This window comes from Penaeus chinensis, chromosome 18 (genome assembly GCF_019202785.1).
Source record: "Penaeus chinensis breed Huanghai No. 1 chromosome 18, ASM1920278v2, whole genome shotgun sequence".
In the NCBI taxonomy this organism is placed as follows: Eukaryota; Metazoa; Arthropoda; class Malacostraca; order Decapoda; family Penaeidae; genus Penaeus; species Penaeus chinensis.
The window spans coordinates 6,114,172-6,134,152 of record NC_061836.1 but is presented as its reverse complement, the minus strand read 5'-3'; the positions used below and the strand labels follow the sequence as shown (position 1 = coordinate 6,134,152).

The 19,981-nt window shown below is 35.3% G+C and overlaps 1 protein-coding gene across 1 annotated transcript; it reads right to left on the bottom strand.

The window, feature by feature from the left end:
• Positions 1 to 245: 245 nt before the first annotated feature.
• On the bottom strand, positions 246 to 18,204 carry LOC125034565 (ubiquitin-protein ligase E3B-like). Its single transcript, XM_047626455.1, has 20 exons — positions 18,117 to 18,204; positions 15,719 to 15,914; positions 13,486 to 13,638; positions 12,911 to 13,013; positions 12,472 to 12,696; positions 12,087 to 12,275; positions 11,523 to 11,714; positions 11,123 to 11,341; positions 9,822 to 10,095; positions 9,169 to 9,340; positions 8,763 to 8,859; positions 7,431 to 7,625; positions 6,686 to 6,831; positions 6,425 to 6,561; positions 5,761 to 5,924; positions 4,642 to 4,779; positions 4,229 to 4,483; positions 3,766 to 3,930; positions 2,911 to 3,010; positions 246 to 2,656 (listed from the first exon to the last, which is right to left on the bottom strand). The coding sequence occupies exons 2-20, from the start codon at positions 15,877 to 15,879 to the stop codon at positions 2,472 to 2,474; spliced, it is 3,270 nt and encodes a 1,089-aa protein (XP_047482411.1). The 5' UTR covers positions 15,880 to 15,914; positions 18,117 to 18,204; the 3' UTR covers positions 246 to 2,471.
• Positions 18,205 to 19,981: the final 1,777 nt, after the last annotated feature.

Below are 19,981 nucleotides of genomic sequence, written 5' to 3'. Positions count from 1 at the left end.
AAATCTTCATTACTGGCCATGGTAAGCCTGGAGTATATTATAAACAATACAAATAGCAATAAAAAACAATCTTTCCAAAAAACAAGAAAAAGGGTAAATAAGTGAGCTAGGTACTAGTAACTGACTCCTTGCTGATTAAGGACTTGTGCAGCCATCTAAGTGTAAAGACAATCAGTAAACAAAAAGACACAGCAGACATGGCATGTAATCTTGCCATCCAGGCAACACCGGGTTAAATATATTAAAAAAATATGCAAATTAGCTTTACAAGCAGTACATGGGAGTATTATTTATTTTAGGTTAAGAATAACTTTAATTCCTTCATAAAATAAGAAAAAAGATAAATGAAACTGCACTTATATATCCATACATTTAAAAAAGAATATTTGTATTTTAAAGCAATGTTATTTCAAGATTTCTAAAAATTGTTACACATAAAAAATATAATACGAATGCAAAATATTTCATTAATGATACTTAAAATACTTTGCCCTGAACACATTTTTAACCACAATATCTGACTCTTAACCATTGAATCTTATATTTTTGCCCTTATTACTAAAACAAAGTCAGTGCATGTTATATATATTTGTATCATCTTTTTTTTCAAACACTCAAACACATTTATGGTGTATGCATAAGAAGAAATAAAATGATCTATTGTTCCAAAGACAATAGGAGCAAATGCAGAAAATGTTTTCATATTTTTTTTAAAGAAAAAGTTTATATTAATTTGGAAAAAAATACAAATCTATTTAAACCATAGAGAACGAACTCTAAATAAAAAAAAGTGAAAAAAACAAACAAACAGAATATTGGATATTATGGTACATAACACTATATTATACTATTATTATTCAATCTACATGGAAAGTTGCATGTTTAGCTGCAGGAATTCATCCAATATCATATCTTACACAGTCTCTTTTCTAGCTTATATTATCTGCATCGCCAATAAAATTTTCCCTTTGAAAAAGTAATAATACTTTTAACCCATTACTGCTGGGCCACGTATATCACCGTCATAACAAACCCCTTGATCTGCCGGGTATGGCTATGTACTAGAGCGTGTCAAGCAGAACTTCTGTTACATGTAGCGGACTCCTGCTCTATGATGTCGAGAGATTTCTAATACCGTCATCTAAGGGTTAATAAATTGATCAATACAATCATAATGAATAAAAAAAAAAAAAATAATTGCTGCATCAAAACATGCAACCTCCATCTACTTTCTACTCTAGTGGGCATCATGTCAGTATTCTGAGGATACATTTCAGTCAGTTGAGATGTGCACATCGACACAAGCTTCTACAGCTTGTGAAATTTAATCACCACATTGGCACTAGAGTTTTCTTTTTTCACCATTGAAGGGGATGGGGATGGGTTGGATAAACTAATATACATGCTTATTAATAATATGCAGATGACATCAACTGACCAGAGTGCTACGTCTGAATATGCAGGCCCATTGAACCTGGTAATAATATCACAGATGACAATACCATATATGCACATCAAGCTGACGCTGGAAATCCAAACCATAACACTTAGCAATAACGATGGTAACAGCTCCAATATTTACCAAGCAAAAAATCCATCTAAGTATCATTAACCTACTTAAAGAGAAAGAAGGATAAGAAATACCAGTGTAGAAGAAATATTGGATGCAAGTACAGGCTCTACTAGCCTCGTTCCTACCTTTGGAAAATAGGCAAGGAGCTAAAGAAACACTAAAGAAGAGGATTCTCGTCAGTCTCAACTATTTACAACAGGCTATATATATATTGTTTAAGAACGGTAAAATAGAGTAAAATAAAAAGGAATGTTTATAGATATTTGCTTCATCAAACAAAATCTTCTAAAAGATTTAAACCAATAACACAGGTCAATGACAGGGGCATACATAAAAGCCTCAGTGAAATCAAAGCCTCCTCAATATTTCTATACAACAATATACATTCTACTTACAGTAGACTTGGAAAAATATTCATCTGTTTCTCTCAAGGACCAAATCCTCAGAGTGCATTATCTAGCTACGCAATGACACATATTTATTCCCCTCCTACAAACTATGACTGCAATAGCTATCTTTTGGACACATTGCAGAATCTTTTCAGATTCTTCTCATATATTTTTAACTTGCCATGAACACTGGCAACAAGAACAAGCAAATAAGAAACTAATCAATATGTGAAAAGAAAGTAAGAATTTAGAAAGAAAGAACAGTTGTACACTGATCAATACATCAGTATTTAAATGAGAAGAAAAATATTTAATAAATAAAACATTAATGGAAATAACTTGATGTAGAAACATTAATACACTGTTTTTAAGCCATTAATATCATGTGATTTCTCACATGATAATCAATTAATTAACACAAGAAATGTACCTTTTATTTAGCAGGCTGATAATTGCATACACTGCACTAAAAGTTAATTTGAACTTTCCTTTTTTAGCACAATGATTTTTTACGAGAGTTCAAAACCAGTGTTGCTAGTAATGGCATATCTCAACTTCTCTCTCAGTGTACTTTTACGCTGGTAGTTGGGTAGCTTCAGCAGGTTGAAGCAGGTTGAGGAAGTTGGCAGGCGATTTACTGGATCGCGTTTGCGTATGGCAAAGAAGCCACGGATGACACTGCCAATGGTGTCCCCTGTGAGGAAAAATATTTAATAAGAAGAATAACAAAAACACTGAAGTGTAAATTAGCGAATAATATGAAAAAAAAGAAGAAATAAAACATATTAGTATGTAATTTGAAGGAAAGAAAGTTAGAGCAATGATTTAAATATCCTGTCATGAAATATAACCTCAGGGAAATTAATCAATAATATACTTATTCCCACTTAACATAACTGGTACATCCCAGCCATTCAACCAGTGTTCCCCCTTAGCCTATGCACTCACCTGTATCCTCATCATCACCAACCTCCACACAGCGGATTGAGAAGGGCGGCTCCAGGTGTGTGAACCCAAGAAGTGGAGGCTTTGAGCAGCTGGTCACAAACTGGAAGAGTGTCATAGTTACAGAAATAAGCAAGAATGAAACATATGTTAGTGATGAAAGCAAAATAAGTACATCTATGAAATGAATAATGTTCTAATAAATAATCACAGATATTAAGAAGTATTAAGAAATTTAAAAATCAAATTAAAAAAACAGATCTTAACCAAATGGATCTGTTTTGAATGCCACTGAAAAGATTGGCTAAGGGCTCGGTGATCGGAATTTGCCATCATGGAGATCTGACTGAGGGCTGGGGTCACAGGCCTGTCGTGAAAAATGCGGATGAAGGCCAAAGTGAAGGGAATGACTCCCCATGTGAGTGAGTTCTTGGAGGAACATTAAGCTCAGTGGGCATTTAGGAAAGGGCTCTTGCATTATTTCCATTGGTAAATAAGCCATACCTGGTGGAGCACTCCATGGAGTCTATGCAAGGAAAACAGTCTATTGCCACCTTGATACAGCATATCAAATGACATATATAGACCTTGGAAGAAAACAAAAGAAAAGAAAGGAAAAGAAAACCAAAGAAGAAGAAGATGAAAAAAAAAACAAAAAAAATCCTAATGCAGAAAAAGAGGGAATAACATTACAGAACAGAGGATGGACCTACAAGCCACACAACACTCAAGTAAACCTAATAACCAGATTTTGAGCCACGTGCGTACAAGGCACCCGGATCCAATGGGTTAATCTCATACAATTGCTCTCTCCTCCTCTCATAATTTCACACGTTCACACTTCTTACACCATCACACCTTGAGAAAAAGTGCTCTCTCCTCTTCCTTAAAGTCCTGCTCTAAGATGTCCCACAGCCAGCACACAACGCGGTGCTTGTCATGGAAGCCGCCATAGTACTGCGTGTGACGCCGGAGGTCCTTCAGATCTACAGCCACGTTGTCTCCCGAAATCAATCGCTGGAACTGAGTGATGGGGGGAAAAAAAATGTATATTATACATTGAAAATAAATTCATGATACTCCTTTGGAGCTAAATAAAAATCAGTATAGTGGTGTTAACTCAGGGAAATAAATTAGTAATGTCTACTAAGTTAAAATAACAATATAAGTCTGTAACTGATAATGAATTAAAAGTGAAAATAATGCTAACATTATACTGCACATCATTATATGATTAATGATTACAATGTCTGGCTTAATAATATTGAACTTAGAAACAATCACACATGCCTACACCACAGTCAGTGTCCCTATGCTTTACCTCTGGCACTGAAAATAGCCCAAACCACTCAGGGTTGACAATGGACCGGAATCCCCGTATGAAAGCCTTGGTTTGCTCCTTGATCTGGGTGTGCATCTTGAAGTGGGCCATGAGGTGGATGTAGACAATTTTGTTGTCATTCGTCACTGACACTGCTTTCCCCCCTGGTCGTAGTTCGTGAGTGATAATCTGACCTAAGTAATCCTCATCATAGGAGAAGGTGAGGTCAAGGTCACTCACATCTCCTTCATAGTGCTGGGAAACAAATTATCAATGTTAGGACGTTGGAATGTAAGCTCTTCACACGGTGTTTACTGTTCCACTCAGCTTAATCAGTTTTCCCACAGAAAGAATTTTTTAATGCATGGAGCCCCTCAATCAGTTCTTTCAGATTACACAAGACAAACTCGTACCTTTATATAGGTCAGTGACTTGTAAAGCTCAGGGTCTAGTGATGGTAGTTCATCGATGGAGGAGTACAAGGCAGACTGCTGTTCACCTAGGATTTGGCTCAAGAAAAATGATGCAAATGGACAGTCGATGACAATGCCCTGAAAGGAAAAAAGAGAAAAGAGAAAATTATAATAATTTTGTATTTTGAATTTTAACACCCTACAATACTATACACTTCAGGGAAAAATAGATGGAATGCTTGCTTGCACTTTGGCTATTTAGCTGATCACACCACAACTCTCATTCTGAAAAACCTGCTATGAGCATTTAAGTTTCAGTACTATAACAGTAGAAACACTTGACTATCCTAAATTCTAGCTAAGCACATGTAACTGTGGATCTGACACTTTTTGTTTTTATGTTGGAAATTGTATACCTAAGGGGTTAGCTCCTTGCTTCCAGGTAGCTTGTATATCATGCCATCATTATCTCAGTCCAGTCACAGTTTAACCCAATGCCGCCGGGGAAAATGAACAAAGAATGGGGAAAATGCTGTACCCATTTTCTATATATTTTTGTGAAATGTCTGCCCATAGATGGCTCTGCTAGTGCTTAGCCACAAAGGAGTCAATTAGTAGATCTTGTGACCAATGTGATTTGAATTGGCAGGAAAAACGTATTTTTTACTAGTGCTATGAATATCGATGGTGTTATTTTTATTATAATTATTATAATGTGTTTTAATATTAGTAACAGCAAAATAAGATAACGTAAAACATTTCGTAAATCAAAGAAAAGGGTGAACGGGTGAGACGGGCAGTACTCATAACTGGCTCATTGGTGACTTAATACAAGTATAGCCATCTATGTGTAAAAACAATCAAACAAGTACTCAAACTGGGCATAGCATGTGTCAACCCATCGTACCCGACGGCAAGGGGTTAAAGACCTTGCTGTAATGTGAATTTAGGCCAAGAAACAGTAATGAGGCCCATGCTGTCATATACGTCTGTATCAAAGTCACAACCAAGATTTTGTCAGTGCATATGTGGCATGAAAATGAGCTTGCTGGCTACTGCCATGTTGCATGCTCCACCATATGTTATAGCTGGATTTAGAATCAGGCAGCAAACACTAACCTCATAAACAGCCTTGCCCAACATCTTGCCTGTGAATTCAAACAACTGCAGATGATTTTCTGTCATTGATGATGTTGGGGATGGGTACAGCCTCTCCTCACTCGTCAGACGGAACAAGTTGAGTGAAGGATCGAACACCCTCTTTAGGGTCTCCTCCAGAAATTCTGCAGTAATTGAAGAAATATCACATAAACAAATACATACAGGGCAGGTGGTAAAGTAAAAGAAAATATTAAGGATTAGAGAAATAACATAACATAAAAACAACACCAGTTATACAAACATAATGCAGAAAGAAATCACACACACACATATATGTGTGTGTGTGTGTGTGTGTGTGTGTGTGTGTGTGTGTGTGTGTGTGTGTGTGTGTGTGTGTGTGTGTGTGTGTACACATGTGTGTGTGTGTGTGTACACATGTGTGTGTGTATATATATATATGTATGTATTATATAATATACATGTACATATCTCTCTCTCTCTCTCTATATATATATATGTATATGTATATATATACAAACACATACATATACATACTTATACATATATATGTATATGTATATATAGGAATATATATGTATATATGTACATATATGTATATTAAAAAATATACAAGGAAGAAGAAAAACAGATTATATCTGTCTAAATCTTATCACTCACTGACCTTTAAACACACCATCCTGATCAATTCCCGCCTCATCTAAGCCCTGCTCATTGATGAAACGGACTCGTATCAACCCCTTAAGGGCTTGAGGAGACAGCGAAGCCAACTGTCTGTACCCGTCCTCAACAAGACGAGACCTGTTGACAAAAATCAAATCTCCTGACTAATTTTCTTCTTTCTAAAGTCTTTCATTTCGGTCAAATCAAATCATGGATGAATGTTAATTTGTCGTCCAAAAAACATTCACTACAATAAACATACCTTCGTACTGTAATGAGTGTTGACTGTGGAGCAGCGCATGCAGCTTCAGTTAGTCCCAGTACTTCCTTTTCATTTGCAACCTGCAATCGCAACAACACCACACGCTCTTCATGAGGAATTATGTGTGGCATCTCTTGCAGTAGTACCTGAAAGCATCAACAACTATATGAGCATCTATTATGTGTATTATCCATGCACAAGCCCTTAGAAGTTCCTTGAAATGCTTATCATTATTCATATATTATTCAAGAAAATGTCTTAGGCAGAAACATTCATAGTATTAATAAATAAAAGAATATATACATGTCTCTCTCTAGATATATAATGACTAACTGCTACTTCACTTCTTAAGCAAAAGAAATTGATACATGGAAAACCATATTTCTTATGAGAATTTAATTAAACTAATAAAAATAAAGGTGTTGACACAATACAATTCAATAATGTGAAATTCAAATAAATACAAGTGATGAAGAACCTAAAAAGCAAACATATTTTTCTTTTTATAATCACTCAACACTGTCATTTTTGAGGGACTCTCAAAAGCTTATGTAAGGAATATAATAAACAATCCAAAAATCATTCCTAGATAATCTAAAACAAATGTAAATGAAACAAAATTTACTTCCAAACCTAACGAATGTATACAATCATAAATGAGATGTAATAATATGCCGAATCATATATATATAGTAAACAAAAAAAACAACAAAAAAAAAACACATGCAAAATACGTGTCTCTTACCTGCGTGCTTTTTTTCCCCCGTCCAAAATCTGCCATGAACGATGATACTCGCACCTCCTTGATCAACCAATGTGTATTTGGGACGTATCTTCTGCGTGAATTGCGAGTGTACAGCAGCATGAACAAGGTGTGGAGGGAAGAGAACAGGGGACTGTTCTTCACGTTCCGAACATCCACAAGGCCATTGTGGATCAACTATAGGGGAAAGAGAAGGGGAAAATTAATCATATAATTTTCATAACGGGATAAAAGTAGTGCTGGAAAAGAACAGTAAAAGAGAAAATTAATAAATAAAAGGAAATGTGCTCTCTTACCTAAAAAAGCATAATACAAGTTACCTTATAATGACTCTTGAAAATATTATGGAAGTCGCCTAATCTTAAAAATTTATATGTCAAAGGAGTCCAAACAAATTTATTATATATTCCATGCAAGTGAATTACAAGGACTTTTAATACCAAATTATTTCTTTACCCTTTGTACATGGGTATATGTATCATCTAATGTGATATTTTTCTTTTCTGTGCATAGGTACTCAGCCACAAAGGAGTCACTCAGTAGCCAAATATGATCTCACTTGATTTCCCCATTCCAATAATTTTTCTTTCTTTTTTAAAAATATAATGCCACAAAAAAGGGATACTGGAATTATACTTTTTGACATTATAATTAATATAATTTTAGTAAAATACTAAGAGCAATGAAAAATTAAGAAAAAATTATTCAGAATATCAAGAAAAAGGGTAAACAGGTAAGACAGGTGAGACTATTAACTGACTCCTTGGTGAGAGTACAATCAATAAGAACACAAACCCTAACACAGTAGTGTGTACACAAAGGTAGAAATGCAACACAGACAAAATAAGTTTTTATATTGAATCATATCATTTCAAACTCGTCAAACATTCCTCATCACACAAACAAATAACCATTTTGGTTATTTGTTTGTGTGATAAGGAACTCTTGAGGAGAAGGAAACATTACAATTCTATTTCATTTCTAATTTTGGCTGTGTTTCCTTTTTACAATCAATAAGTTAAAATCACAGTTAAATATATTACGTATGTCATGTTAAACCGCCACAATGGATATGGCATGCATGCTATGTCATACCAGCACAAAGGATTAAAACAAAAACTCACAATGAGGAAAATTAGATAGAAGAAAAGGACAAGAGTATGAGGAGAGAAGGGAGTAGGAAGGAAATGGGAAGAGGAAGAGAAGGATATAAAAAGAAAGAAAGAAAGAAAGAAAGAAAAAAAAAAAAAAGGTAATGAATGCTTCATCTCAATAAACAATTAAAAAAGAAGATTAATTAACAAGGAAACCTACTTTATATATGAAATTGTTGAGAAAATACGCCATTGCAGCATAATCAGCAACACTGAAGGGTTTCTGCTTCTCGTACATCTCTATGTCATCCAAGATCCTGGAATATCACCAAAACTGACTTTAACTTTGGACACCATACTGGCTCTGTGGAATGTAATGCCTTTACATAATTTAAATTGTCATTTACCTTTATCATGCATAACAGATATAAAAATAATGATAATAGTGATAGTAACAATAATACTACTACTGCTAGAACTACTACAATAATCATGATAATAATAATAAGTAATAAAAAATCATAAGAAGTAATAGTAATAATAATAATAATTATTGCAACAGTGAAAAAAAACAAAAACAAAACACAACAATAATAACTAGTAAAAATTATGAAGATCACACTAACGTCACAAGGTGGGTGGTTGCGTCACAGAAAAGCATGAGCATGTGGAATTCTGGGGCAGATGCTTTGGTTGACACAGACAGCAGATCCAAGAAGCTCTTTAGTCCACACGTAGGACCAAGAGAGAGAAGTATCATCCACAGGTGGATGACTATGTCACTCTTGTAGCATAAACCTGAAGAAATTTTGTTCATGTTTTGGTGGAGAACTATTTTTTGTTTTTTTTTGCTAATACAACATCAACTCCTTTCTGACATTTGAAATCCATTAAGCAATAAGAGCATAAAGTACAAATGTATTAATAATATCTCAATATCTTTGTGTGGTATTAAGTGACTCCAATTCACTTAAATCATTCTGGTGACTTTAGCCTCTACCTCAGGGTGCCTTACACAACTAACTTATTAACATTAACCCTCCACCATGAAAGGTATCTTAAAGTAATAATGCAGACTTTAACCCCAATAAAAGAGAGAGAGAGAGAGAGAGAGAGAGAGAGAAAGAATTACACTCCCACAAAGAAATTATTAATTTCTCATTTCTAACTTCCACTCATTATCCTTCTTCATGAATCATACAACCATCCTAGCTATGGAATATTGTATGCTTAATAAAAGCTTCATATATAAAACAAAACAACATCATCTCACACACACCTGTTAGGATATCCATGCGCAACTGAGACAGTGTAGTGGTTGCAGTATGGTACATGGAGCAAACCATGGCAACTGTCGAGATATCATTAGAGCCCAGCTTACGGTAAGTCCCACTTTTGGGCATTCCTCCACTACCCAGGGGACTGTTTTTGCTTGAGGAGCTGAGTTTGCATTCAAAAGCTTTCTTCAGGAGACTTGCAGAGGTTAAGGAGCTCAAGGTGGAGGTGGTGGAGGTCAGCCCTGATACATCATTGCTGTCACTTATTAGGGGTTCCTGCAATAAAGGATAGTTTATTCCAAACTAAATTGTAAGAGACATTCAGCACTAAGCCACAATATCAGCAATAAATATCTTATTCTATGTCTTATACTGTTTTTATGAAAAAGTTACCTTCGTCAGTTTTCTGACTGACAAGGTAATTTTTGTCTTTATTATACATCATCATAATCTCTGATCTTGGAATAAAAAAAATAATTGCTTGGTAACCAATCTAGAATCTAGTTATATTACTGGAAAGGCTGTGAATTAAACTTTTAAATTGATTTCTGAATTTCCCTTCCCTTCTCTTATTTTTTTTTATCTGTAATTTCTGCATGCTCCAAAAAGGAGAAAAAAAATATGGTTCCTTATATTTTAACAAAAATAAGCGATCTAAAAAATCACCAGCATAGTTTGCATATAATTTATTACACTTATACACTTTTCCTTTAACTGATTACAAGTTATTCTTTTCTGAGGTCTAATTTTTCATTTTCCAATTTTAAAAATCTAATTTTAGAATATGTCAATACTGCTGATATACAAATGAAATCTGACAATCTTTTTGCACCCTTTTCTTTTAAGGAATAGCAGTCATGCTTAAGATTTTATGAAAGTAAACAATCGTCTGAAAGGCAACATAAAACCTTAATTTATCTTGAAAGGCTAAATATCTCCACAGAAAACAATGTTTGCTTGAAGGAAAAATTTGAAGTACGGGAAACAAACAAGTTCCTATATAATATGCTGCTGCATATATTGAGTGCCCAGTGAATGAAGCTAAAAACTTTAGGCCTACTTTTGTGGGGTTGTAGCTCCTCAGTTACTAGAGTAATGTCCTAACAGGCAAACAATTGTTTAGCAGGCATCTGGCATGGGTGGGCATTCATCTGGAGAGGAGTCCAGTCATGCCATGGCTTATACATACAACGGTAATGGGTTAAAAAGAATAAAAGAAAAAAAGAAAAAAAGAAAAGAGTGCAAAAAGAAAGTTCCTTTCCTCTCTTCCCCATTTCTTCTTATACCCAAAAAAAAAACTTACCTGGTCTTTGACTAATTCTGTGAGTGTAGAGAACATAACCTTGATAACAGGGCCTGACCACAAAAGCTGCAACTGCGTCTTAACAGTGGACAGTGCTTCATTCAGATGTTGATCAAGGGGGCGGGAGAACCAACCAAGCACTGGGTGCCACTGCGTCAGGCTGCTCTGTTTTGTCGTCACATATTCTCGGCATTTTTCTAACAGCTTTGTTACTACAAACTGAAATTCATAAGGTGCATTTCCATACATGGGACAATATATTTAAGTAAAATATCCATTTTTCTTTTCTACTTCTAATGCCAAAACAAAAGCTTGGTTATTTACATTCTCCATCATGTAAAAGATCCACAAGAATGACAAAACTCAAAAACTACAAAAGACCAAACACAAATGAACTTACATTGAATTGTGGGAAAGCCAATTCTTTTAAGGCACCATCTCTCTCTTCATAACCCATATGCACAAGGTTGGCCAAGAGACACAAGGCATAGGGGCCCTCCAGGGTGTTGAATACAATTCGTAGATTCTGCTCACTCTGCATGAATTCAACTGCTCTTGCAAACAAGTTACTATTCTGTATCATCTTCAGAGCCTAGTGAGAAAAAACAAAACAGGTAAGATATGTAATGCTATAAGTAAATAGCTACACTTGGTAAATAAAAGGGGGGTGGGGGGAGGAAAATACATAGTTATTCAGTTATCTTTCCCAAGGTAAGTATTTTAAGCCCATTTCAAACACCTGAAGTACTTCTACTAATGATAATTAGATATTGGAATTACAAATGATGTGATAGTAACTTTTGAAATGCACAAAAACATACACACATACTTCCGCACCTTCATACACACACCTTTTTCCCACATATCTAACCCCACATCCACATGCCCAGATGTTCCCCTCCCCCCCCTATAAAATATACAAGATGGCTAAAAATCATTCATATACAACAAATGACAGCCTTACCTCAGGTGCCAGAAGAACTAGATGGTGAACCAAGGCAGGGACACTCAGTATGTGAATGGTAGTAAGTGAGAGTAATTTATCTGAATAGTTGGTAGCTATCAAAGGCCGCATGGATAGTGTCACAATTGTTGTAATGGCTGGACCCCTCAGTGCTGCTTTTCCTCTGCATAATCCACGTACGAGTACACACTTAAAAGAGATAACAATAGTAAGTAAAAATAAAACTTGGTTAATATCTGATGTCATATTCTAAACCAATCCCAAACGTTCATCAAGTTCCAAATCTTTAACCTGTAAGAAGCCACATTATGTGCATTTAATTTCCTCATACACTGTATATCCATATAATTCAAGAATCAATTAGATACTTAAACTAGGTACTTACATTGAGGGTTGTGTAAAGGCCTCTGCACACCAAGTCCCCCATTATATTTTCCGTCAGTTTATTGAGAGCTGGTCGTAGTGGTTCAAGGTTGGGTGCACGAATAATACGCCAAGTGTTGGTGGCCGTGAAGGCAAGGAGAAGGTGCAGGTAGAGTGATATCAAACGATTGTCTGATGAAACATCTGCCTGTAAACTCTCTAACACTTTACATGTTATATGCAGAACCTGGAAAGAGGTGGGAGATTGAAGGAGTGCATAATTATGGTTATGGTTAACAATGAATGTACATTCCAGTTACCCTCTATTCACTAAAAATGTTTTACACAAAATTAACTACAAATCTCTCAACAACATTAGAATGCCAAACACCTTAAAGGTTTGGTCAGTCACTAAAAAGCAGTGATATGAAAAAGATCTTACATTAATAACACCAACTTACATCCTTCATGTGCTGAATCCAGTGCAAGGTAAGTTCTTTGTTCATCCCACACGACACATAGCTTTGCTTCACATTTTCACTATCCATACTTGCCAAAAGGTATCTTATCATAGAAAAAGAAAGGAGAGAAAAAACTATTAGATTTAACAAAACTAAAATATCTGAAAACTGTAAAAAAGGAAATTAACCATAATCACTAAATGCCATTAGCTGATATATTTTGAAACTCCTCTATCATAATTCATTATAAGTTTTACAAATAAATGAAAGAAAATCCTAAACTGGATATTTCTAGTTCATCTTTCAAAAATTATACTTTTTCAAACAAATATATTCCATTTTACTATCTTCTAGTCTCACTTATACAAACAGAATTTTTCAATAATATAATGGCTAGGGAGACTGGCCTCAGAGTGTAAATAAATTAAATTCCCCATTAATTACATTAAACTCTTTTCAAAGCTACAGGCATGCTTTATCTCACAAGTCATAATATTTTTCAAAAATCAGCAGCAGAGCAATTTACCATTTTTCTCAACATTCAATACATGAAAGTAACAATCAAAAGTAAATACCTTGTAAAAATCTCAAATCTTTTCTTGTCTTTTTTAAGATCAAATATCTTTACAAATCTTGCAGCTTCTTTAAACGCTTCAGTGGCAACAGGGAGTGTATTTGTCTGGTCAGCAGGCAATGGTTCTGTGCCAAAGACTTCATCAAAATGCTCTCTGAAAGGCAAAATAACAATATTGAATGTCAATGAAAATAATGAAAAGTACAAATCTAAAAAAAAAAAAAGGATATATACACACAGCCAACTGCTATCATGCACTCTGCTTTCATGAAGTACTGCTATCATGCATACCCCTGCTAAAATGCCCTGAACTTCATTACTGTACACACAATTTCATTCACTGGTTGTTTTGAAATTACCTGGGATAGGCACTAGGCATGAAGTCAATTTTGAATGGTCATATTACTGGCCATGAGTAAATGTTATCACCAACAAATTACTTTTTATAAGTGGAAGTAATGGCTGATAGACTAAAGAAACCTCCCATAATCTCGATTTTCAATAGAAAAATAAACGGAAAGAATGAGGGCTGAACCAAATTCCAGCCCTCATCAAGTTCAGTTCTTAGTAGCTGAAAGATGACGGGTGGCAACCCAAGATGGCTTTAGCACGAACCCATTAGGTTGTTGTATAAACTTACATCAAGTAACTAGTAAGAAAACAGCCAGATATACATTTGCACTTTTGTAAGATTTGACAAGAAACTCTTCTTAATTAGCAAAGGAAGTTAGGTGCAAACCAGCAAGTCTCCTGGTGGTCATTAGGCAAGCCTGTCAATCCACTCAGTACTTCATTCAGCCTTAATCCAAAGCTGACAGGCATGGCATGTATGTACATGACATGACCACTGTGAGTTTACTTTATTATTTATTTTTACACATAGATGGCTTATTGGTGACTACACTTGTAGTCACCAATGAGCAATTACGAATACAACCTGTCTCGCCTGTTTACCCTTTTCCTTGATTTTTTAAAATAGTTTACATTACCTTATATTGCTGTTACTAACATCAATAACATTATAGTAATTATAAAGTCAATAAGTATACTTATAGAATAAGTAAAAATTCAAGGAAACGTGAAATCAGGAAAGGTAACATGCTCTACTAATTGACTCCTTTGTGGTGAAGCCTTAGCTGAGCCATCTATGTGCAGAGACATTTCACAAAAAAATATAAAATGGGCACAGCATTTTCCTGGTGACATTGAGTTATAACTGTGACAGTCTTTTATGATGTCAATGGATTCAGCATTTACTTTGTTACTTTGTGTTCTTGACAATTTCTGCATTTATCTTATGGTTCTCAATAAAATCAGCATTTATCTTGTTGTCTTATTTTCTCAATAAATTCAATAGTGGTTAAGGGCGATATACTAACAAAATATGTAGCTAGATCATCTACTGAAGGTCCAATGAGAAATTTTTTCATTAATTCCTTAGTTCTGCCATCCCAAATTTTAGGTGCAATTGCAGAAGATTTGGTGTGTATGTATAAATATGCTTGTTGCTTTGTAGCTGATATCGTCTAAGTTCCGAGCTGCCATTAATATTGTTATTATTAACTCATTCGCCCCATGTGGCAAGAATACATGTTATGCCCACTGTAATACACGTTTATTTATTGTATTTATACATAGATGGCTCTACAAGTTCTTAATCACCAAATAGCCAGTTATCAGAACTACCTATCTCACCTGTTTACCCTTTTCCTTCACTGTAGGAAAGGGTCTTTTGTATCATTTCATTGTCTAAAATATTTTAATGACAATCTAATAATCATAACATCAATAGCAATAATAACAGTATTGATAGCAATGGATTAATAGGAAAAACACATTTTCCCGCCAATTCAAGGAATGGGAAAATCAGGATTGGTAACTAGGGCCTACTGATAGACTCCTTGCCGGCTGAGCACATTTTTCACCAAAAACTACAGGGGACAGAACATAAATCCGGGACGAATGGGTTAACATCACTGTTTTTGTTGTTATTATTATTAATTTTATCATCACTATTCTTATTATTACTATCATTATTATCATAATCATCATTATCATCATCATCATCAGCACATTATTATCATTAAATAACAAATACAAACATAGACTATTCTTTTTATTTTATTTTATTTTATCTTATTTTATTTTTATTTATTTATTTATTGTTTTGTTCTGCTATAAATTCAAGACAAATGAACACAAAATACTGCATGAAAAGTTATGATGTCACTCACCTCGTTTTCTTTTCCACACTGCAACGCACGAGCCAGCCACGTATGGCGGCCTGAATGGTGACAGCGGCTTCATCGCGCCTTCGCTCTGCAGCCCGCTCCTCTCTAGCTTCCCTGGTTGCCTCGAGAAATGCTTCACGATTTGACTCATGGGTGCTGAACATTTTGCTGATGGATGGCCACACTTGGCCTTATCCACCTAAAAAATGAAAGACAAATGTACTTAGTATTTAATATCATGTCTGTAAAAAGAAGAAGAGGAAGAAAAAGAAATTCACTATCAGCACCATATACCGTACATTTTCTACCATTGACGTAAAAAGCAAATCTGTGTTACCTCTTCACATCAATGAGAAAACATCAAATGAGATTTAGCTATATAAGGCTGATTTGACAGTTACTATGGCACAATTTTTTCCTTATATGTATGTGGTCATCTCAAAAATCCTCTATTTTCAGCACTAAAAAGATTTTAAAATTAACAATAATAACAGTGAGTAACCAGAAATTAGCAGAACACATTAAATTATATAAATTCATGGCCAGAAATTATAATAGAAAGTTCTTATATGTACAATAAAAAATATGCTATATGCCACAAGACCTTCAGTTACAAAAGAAACACAATCTTAATCATTTATACAGATTAATAAACTGCAAAGCAATAAAATAATAAAAAGATGTACTGGTACATATTCTCTTGGTTTCCTCCTGCTGTACAATCTTCTAATATGTTACATCTCTCTCTAGTAAATGCTAGTTGAGATGCAAATCATGGCTTTCATGCACCTCATGTCTTTGTAGATGAGAAATCAGGTTTTCTCTACAATTTTTGTTTCTGTTTCTTTCATTCCGGTTATGAATTTATCGTCTTATCGTTTAAAATGTATAATTCATAAAGTCTTAATACATTTGTTTGTCACATAGTTTAATCCACTCACAATGGGATTTCCCTGAGCCATAATGACCCATGCCTTGGGCCTTGCAAACAGTCAGCTGATTGAGTGATCATCAAAAGTATGGCAAACTAACATTTAAATAATTTTATGCTTTGCTGTAGCATGCACAATGTTCTAAGAAAAAAGGCTAAAAAGAAGCTAAAGCATATGTTTGTATAGTTTGTGAATCCAAGAGGTAAATAACTGTTAAGCACACACAACTCAGTGCAGCTTAACGCACATGAAGTCTTAAAGCCATGTCTGCCATGTCGTGATTAGACTTCATCTAACTTTAGTGGGTTGTAATTTACAATAGTCTTGACAAAATCCCTCATACGATATTTCATATTACACCTTCAGTACATGGTAAATGAAAATAAACTTGACTTTATACATACTTCTCTGTTATACTCTACTTGAATATAAAAACACATAACTAGATTTATAAACCACTATTTTGTTTGAAGTTCCTAAACAAAACAAAAGATATGTTAGATATTTTGATCTTTTTTATGTATATATTTGTTTCATTATATATAGATTAGGCTTTTTTCTCATCATTATTAGCAGCATTGCTAGGATTCACTTTGACTATTCCAAAACTTTTTTTTTTTTTGTTCTCATACTCAATCTTTTCTTTAGTTTCACCAAAACAATAAAATTATCCACTTTCTCATTATCAATCCCTAGCAATAATAAATTAAAACACTTCTAAACTCTTCCGAAAAACAAAAATCAAAATTTCCATACAAAAAATGTGTTTCCAAACCCTTCTAAAAACAAAATAGTTTTTAAAAATCTAAGAAAGCTAAGGAAAACACTATATCAAGTACTGGACATCAGTATAAATAAATAAATAAATAAAATCACAACAACACTAGACGTGGCAACAACATAGGAACATAGCAGCAGCATTTGCAATTTATCAACACAAAAAAACAACAACATATCTATAGATGATAACTCTTCAATCCCAACATCAATACACGAACCACAAAACCAACACATCAGTTGCAATGGCAACATATCAACACCCACAAAATATCAATGGCAACAGTAACAGCGACATACCAACACCAAAAGAACTTGCCTGACATTTGCACTAAAGACGAAGTGATCAACTGCAACTTATCAGGACAATTTGCACAAATCAATTGCTCTTTTGGGCACGAAACCTTCGGAGAAAGTAGGGTAATGTTTTCTAAAATGAATCACTTTCTGAAACTTCATTAGACATTAACCACGAAACACTCTTATGCCCCAATACCACATATAGAAATAACCCTTTTTTTTCCCCGTTTCGTTTTTTCATTAATTACGAATCCTTTTTTCCCCCGTCTTCCCTCCTCGTAAACAAACACTTTTTCACATCATTCCCAGCCTAATCACATCTAATCTTTATCTCCCTCGTTCTCATATGAGTACAAAATCCTTCAATAAGCCACAAATATAGAAAAATATACCTGTAGGAGGCCAGAAAGAGTAATAATTAGCTTGCGTTCCTCCCCTCGCATGAACAGCTGATACGTCAGGTGTTTGGCAAGAGTGAGGGGATACAGGCGATGTAAACAATGATAATATGTATAAAAAGAAAATAATTTTGGGAATATGTTCTATTTCTTGACTTATTGGCTAGGTTTTTTCATAAGGAGTTATGTGTGTGGTGGATGATTTGTTTTGTTCTTTGGTTGGTTTGTTATTTAGTCGGTTTGCAGGTAGGGGTAACGGGGTATTTCTTTTAGGAATAGATTGTATTTGGCGACTAAGTACTGCGGCGAGTTTGCAATTAGCTAACTTTGCGGTCTGTAGAGCAAGACAATCTTATTAACGGTGTCAGGGTGTATTTAGACTTGAAACTTTGGTCCGCGTTGAAACGTTTTCACCAAAGGGAAAAGAAAGGTGTGTGTGTGTGTGTGTGTGTGTGTGTGTGTGTGTGTGTGTGTGTGTGTGTGTGTGTGTGTGTGTGTGTGTGTGTGTGTGTGTGTGTGCGTGTGCGTGTGCGTGTGCGTGTGCGTGTGCGTGTGCGTGTGCGTGTGCGTGTGCGCGTGTGCGTGTGCGTGTGCGTGTGCGTGTGCGTGTGCGTGTGCGTGTGCCTATCCCACACTCTTCTTCTACTTTTATACAGCCTTAGTCCCAGACTGTCCTGGGGTCAGCTGCTTTGGTTGCTCTCCTCCACCTAACCCTGTCCACCACATCTCCTTCGGCTAATCCTTTTTCCTCGAGGTCCTTCTTGATGTTATCGCTCCACCTCTGACGCGGTCTCCCTCTCTACCTCTGTCACCTTCCACACTAAGGTTCCAAGCCATCCTGCAGGGTTCTTCATCCTCTTTCCTCAACACATGACCGAACCACCTTAGTCTAGCCACTTGGCCTTCTCTACTATATCTGTGATACCACATCTGCAGACAAATTACGTCATTCCTGATTTTTATCCTTGAACGAAACCTGGAGGATATGTCTCAGCATTCTGATCTCAGTTCATCTTAGTGAAGCTTCCTCTTTTTTGTTGACAGTCCAACACTCTGCTCCGTAAATAAGCATTGGTGTAATTACAGTTTTATAAATTTTGCATTTTAGTTTCCTTGGAATTTTCTTGTCCCAGATGACACCAGTGACTTCCCTCCATTTATTCCATCCTGCCTTGACTCTTGTTTTATGGCTTCGGCTGATCTCCCCTTTTTAGCTATTTCCGTTCCAAGATATTTGAAAGAATCTGTCTGTTTAAGTTTGATGTTCTTGTTGTCTGTTATGGTCACTTGTGTGTTTCCCTCTCTTTCCATCACTATGACTTCTGATTTGTCAGCGTTTATCTGCAGTCCTCCATCTTATAGTTTACTCTGCCAATTTTTTTTTTTTTTAAACAGACAGATTCTTTCAAATTTCTTGGAACGGAAATAGATAAAAATTGGAGAGCTGTCCCACACTCTCTTAGATAAAAGAGTATGAATGTAGGAGCGAATAATTCCACAAATAACTTCTGCCAATTCACAACGAACTCTTCGCGTACCAGAAAAACAAAAAAACAAAAACAAATGGGTTCGTATAACATCTGAGGCGAGGAGTTGCCCTGTGAGTGTTTAAAGTTTCTTGGCAAACCAGACTCATCAGTTTACAAATTCTTCGCCAAAATACGTAACTGTTTTTTGTAACACGCCTCTCTATACACCAGCCCTCGTCATCAGTATGTTCTTTTATTTTTATAACCAGTTTTTTATTATAGAGAAAACAATGTATCTTAATCTATATCAAGTTCTCCATGAAAGACGTACAGCTAGACATTTTCGGGCCAATGAGGCTAGATACCTTGAGGGGCCCCCGATATTTGAAA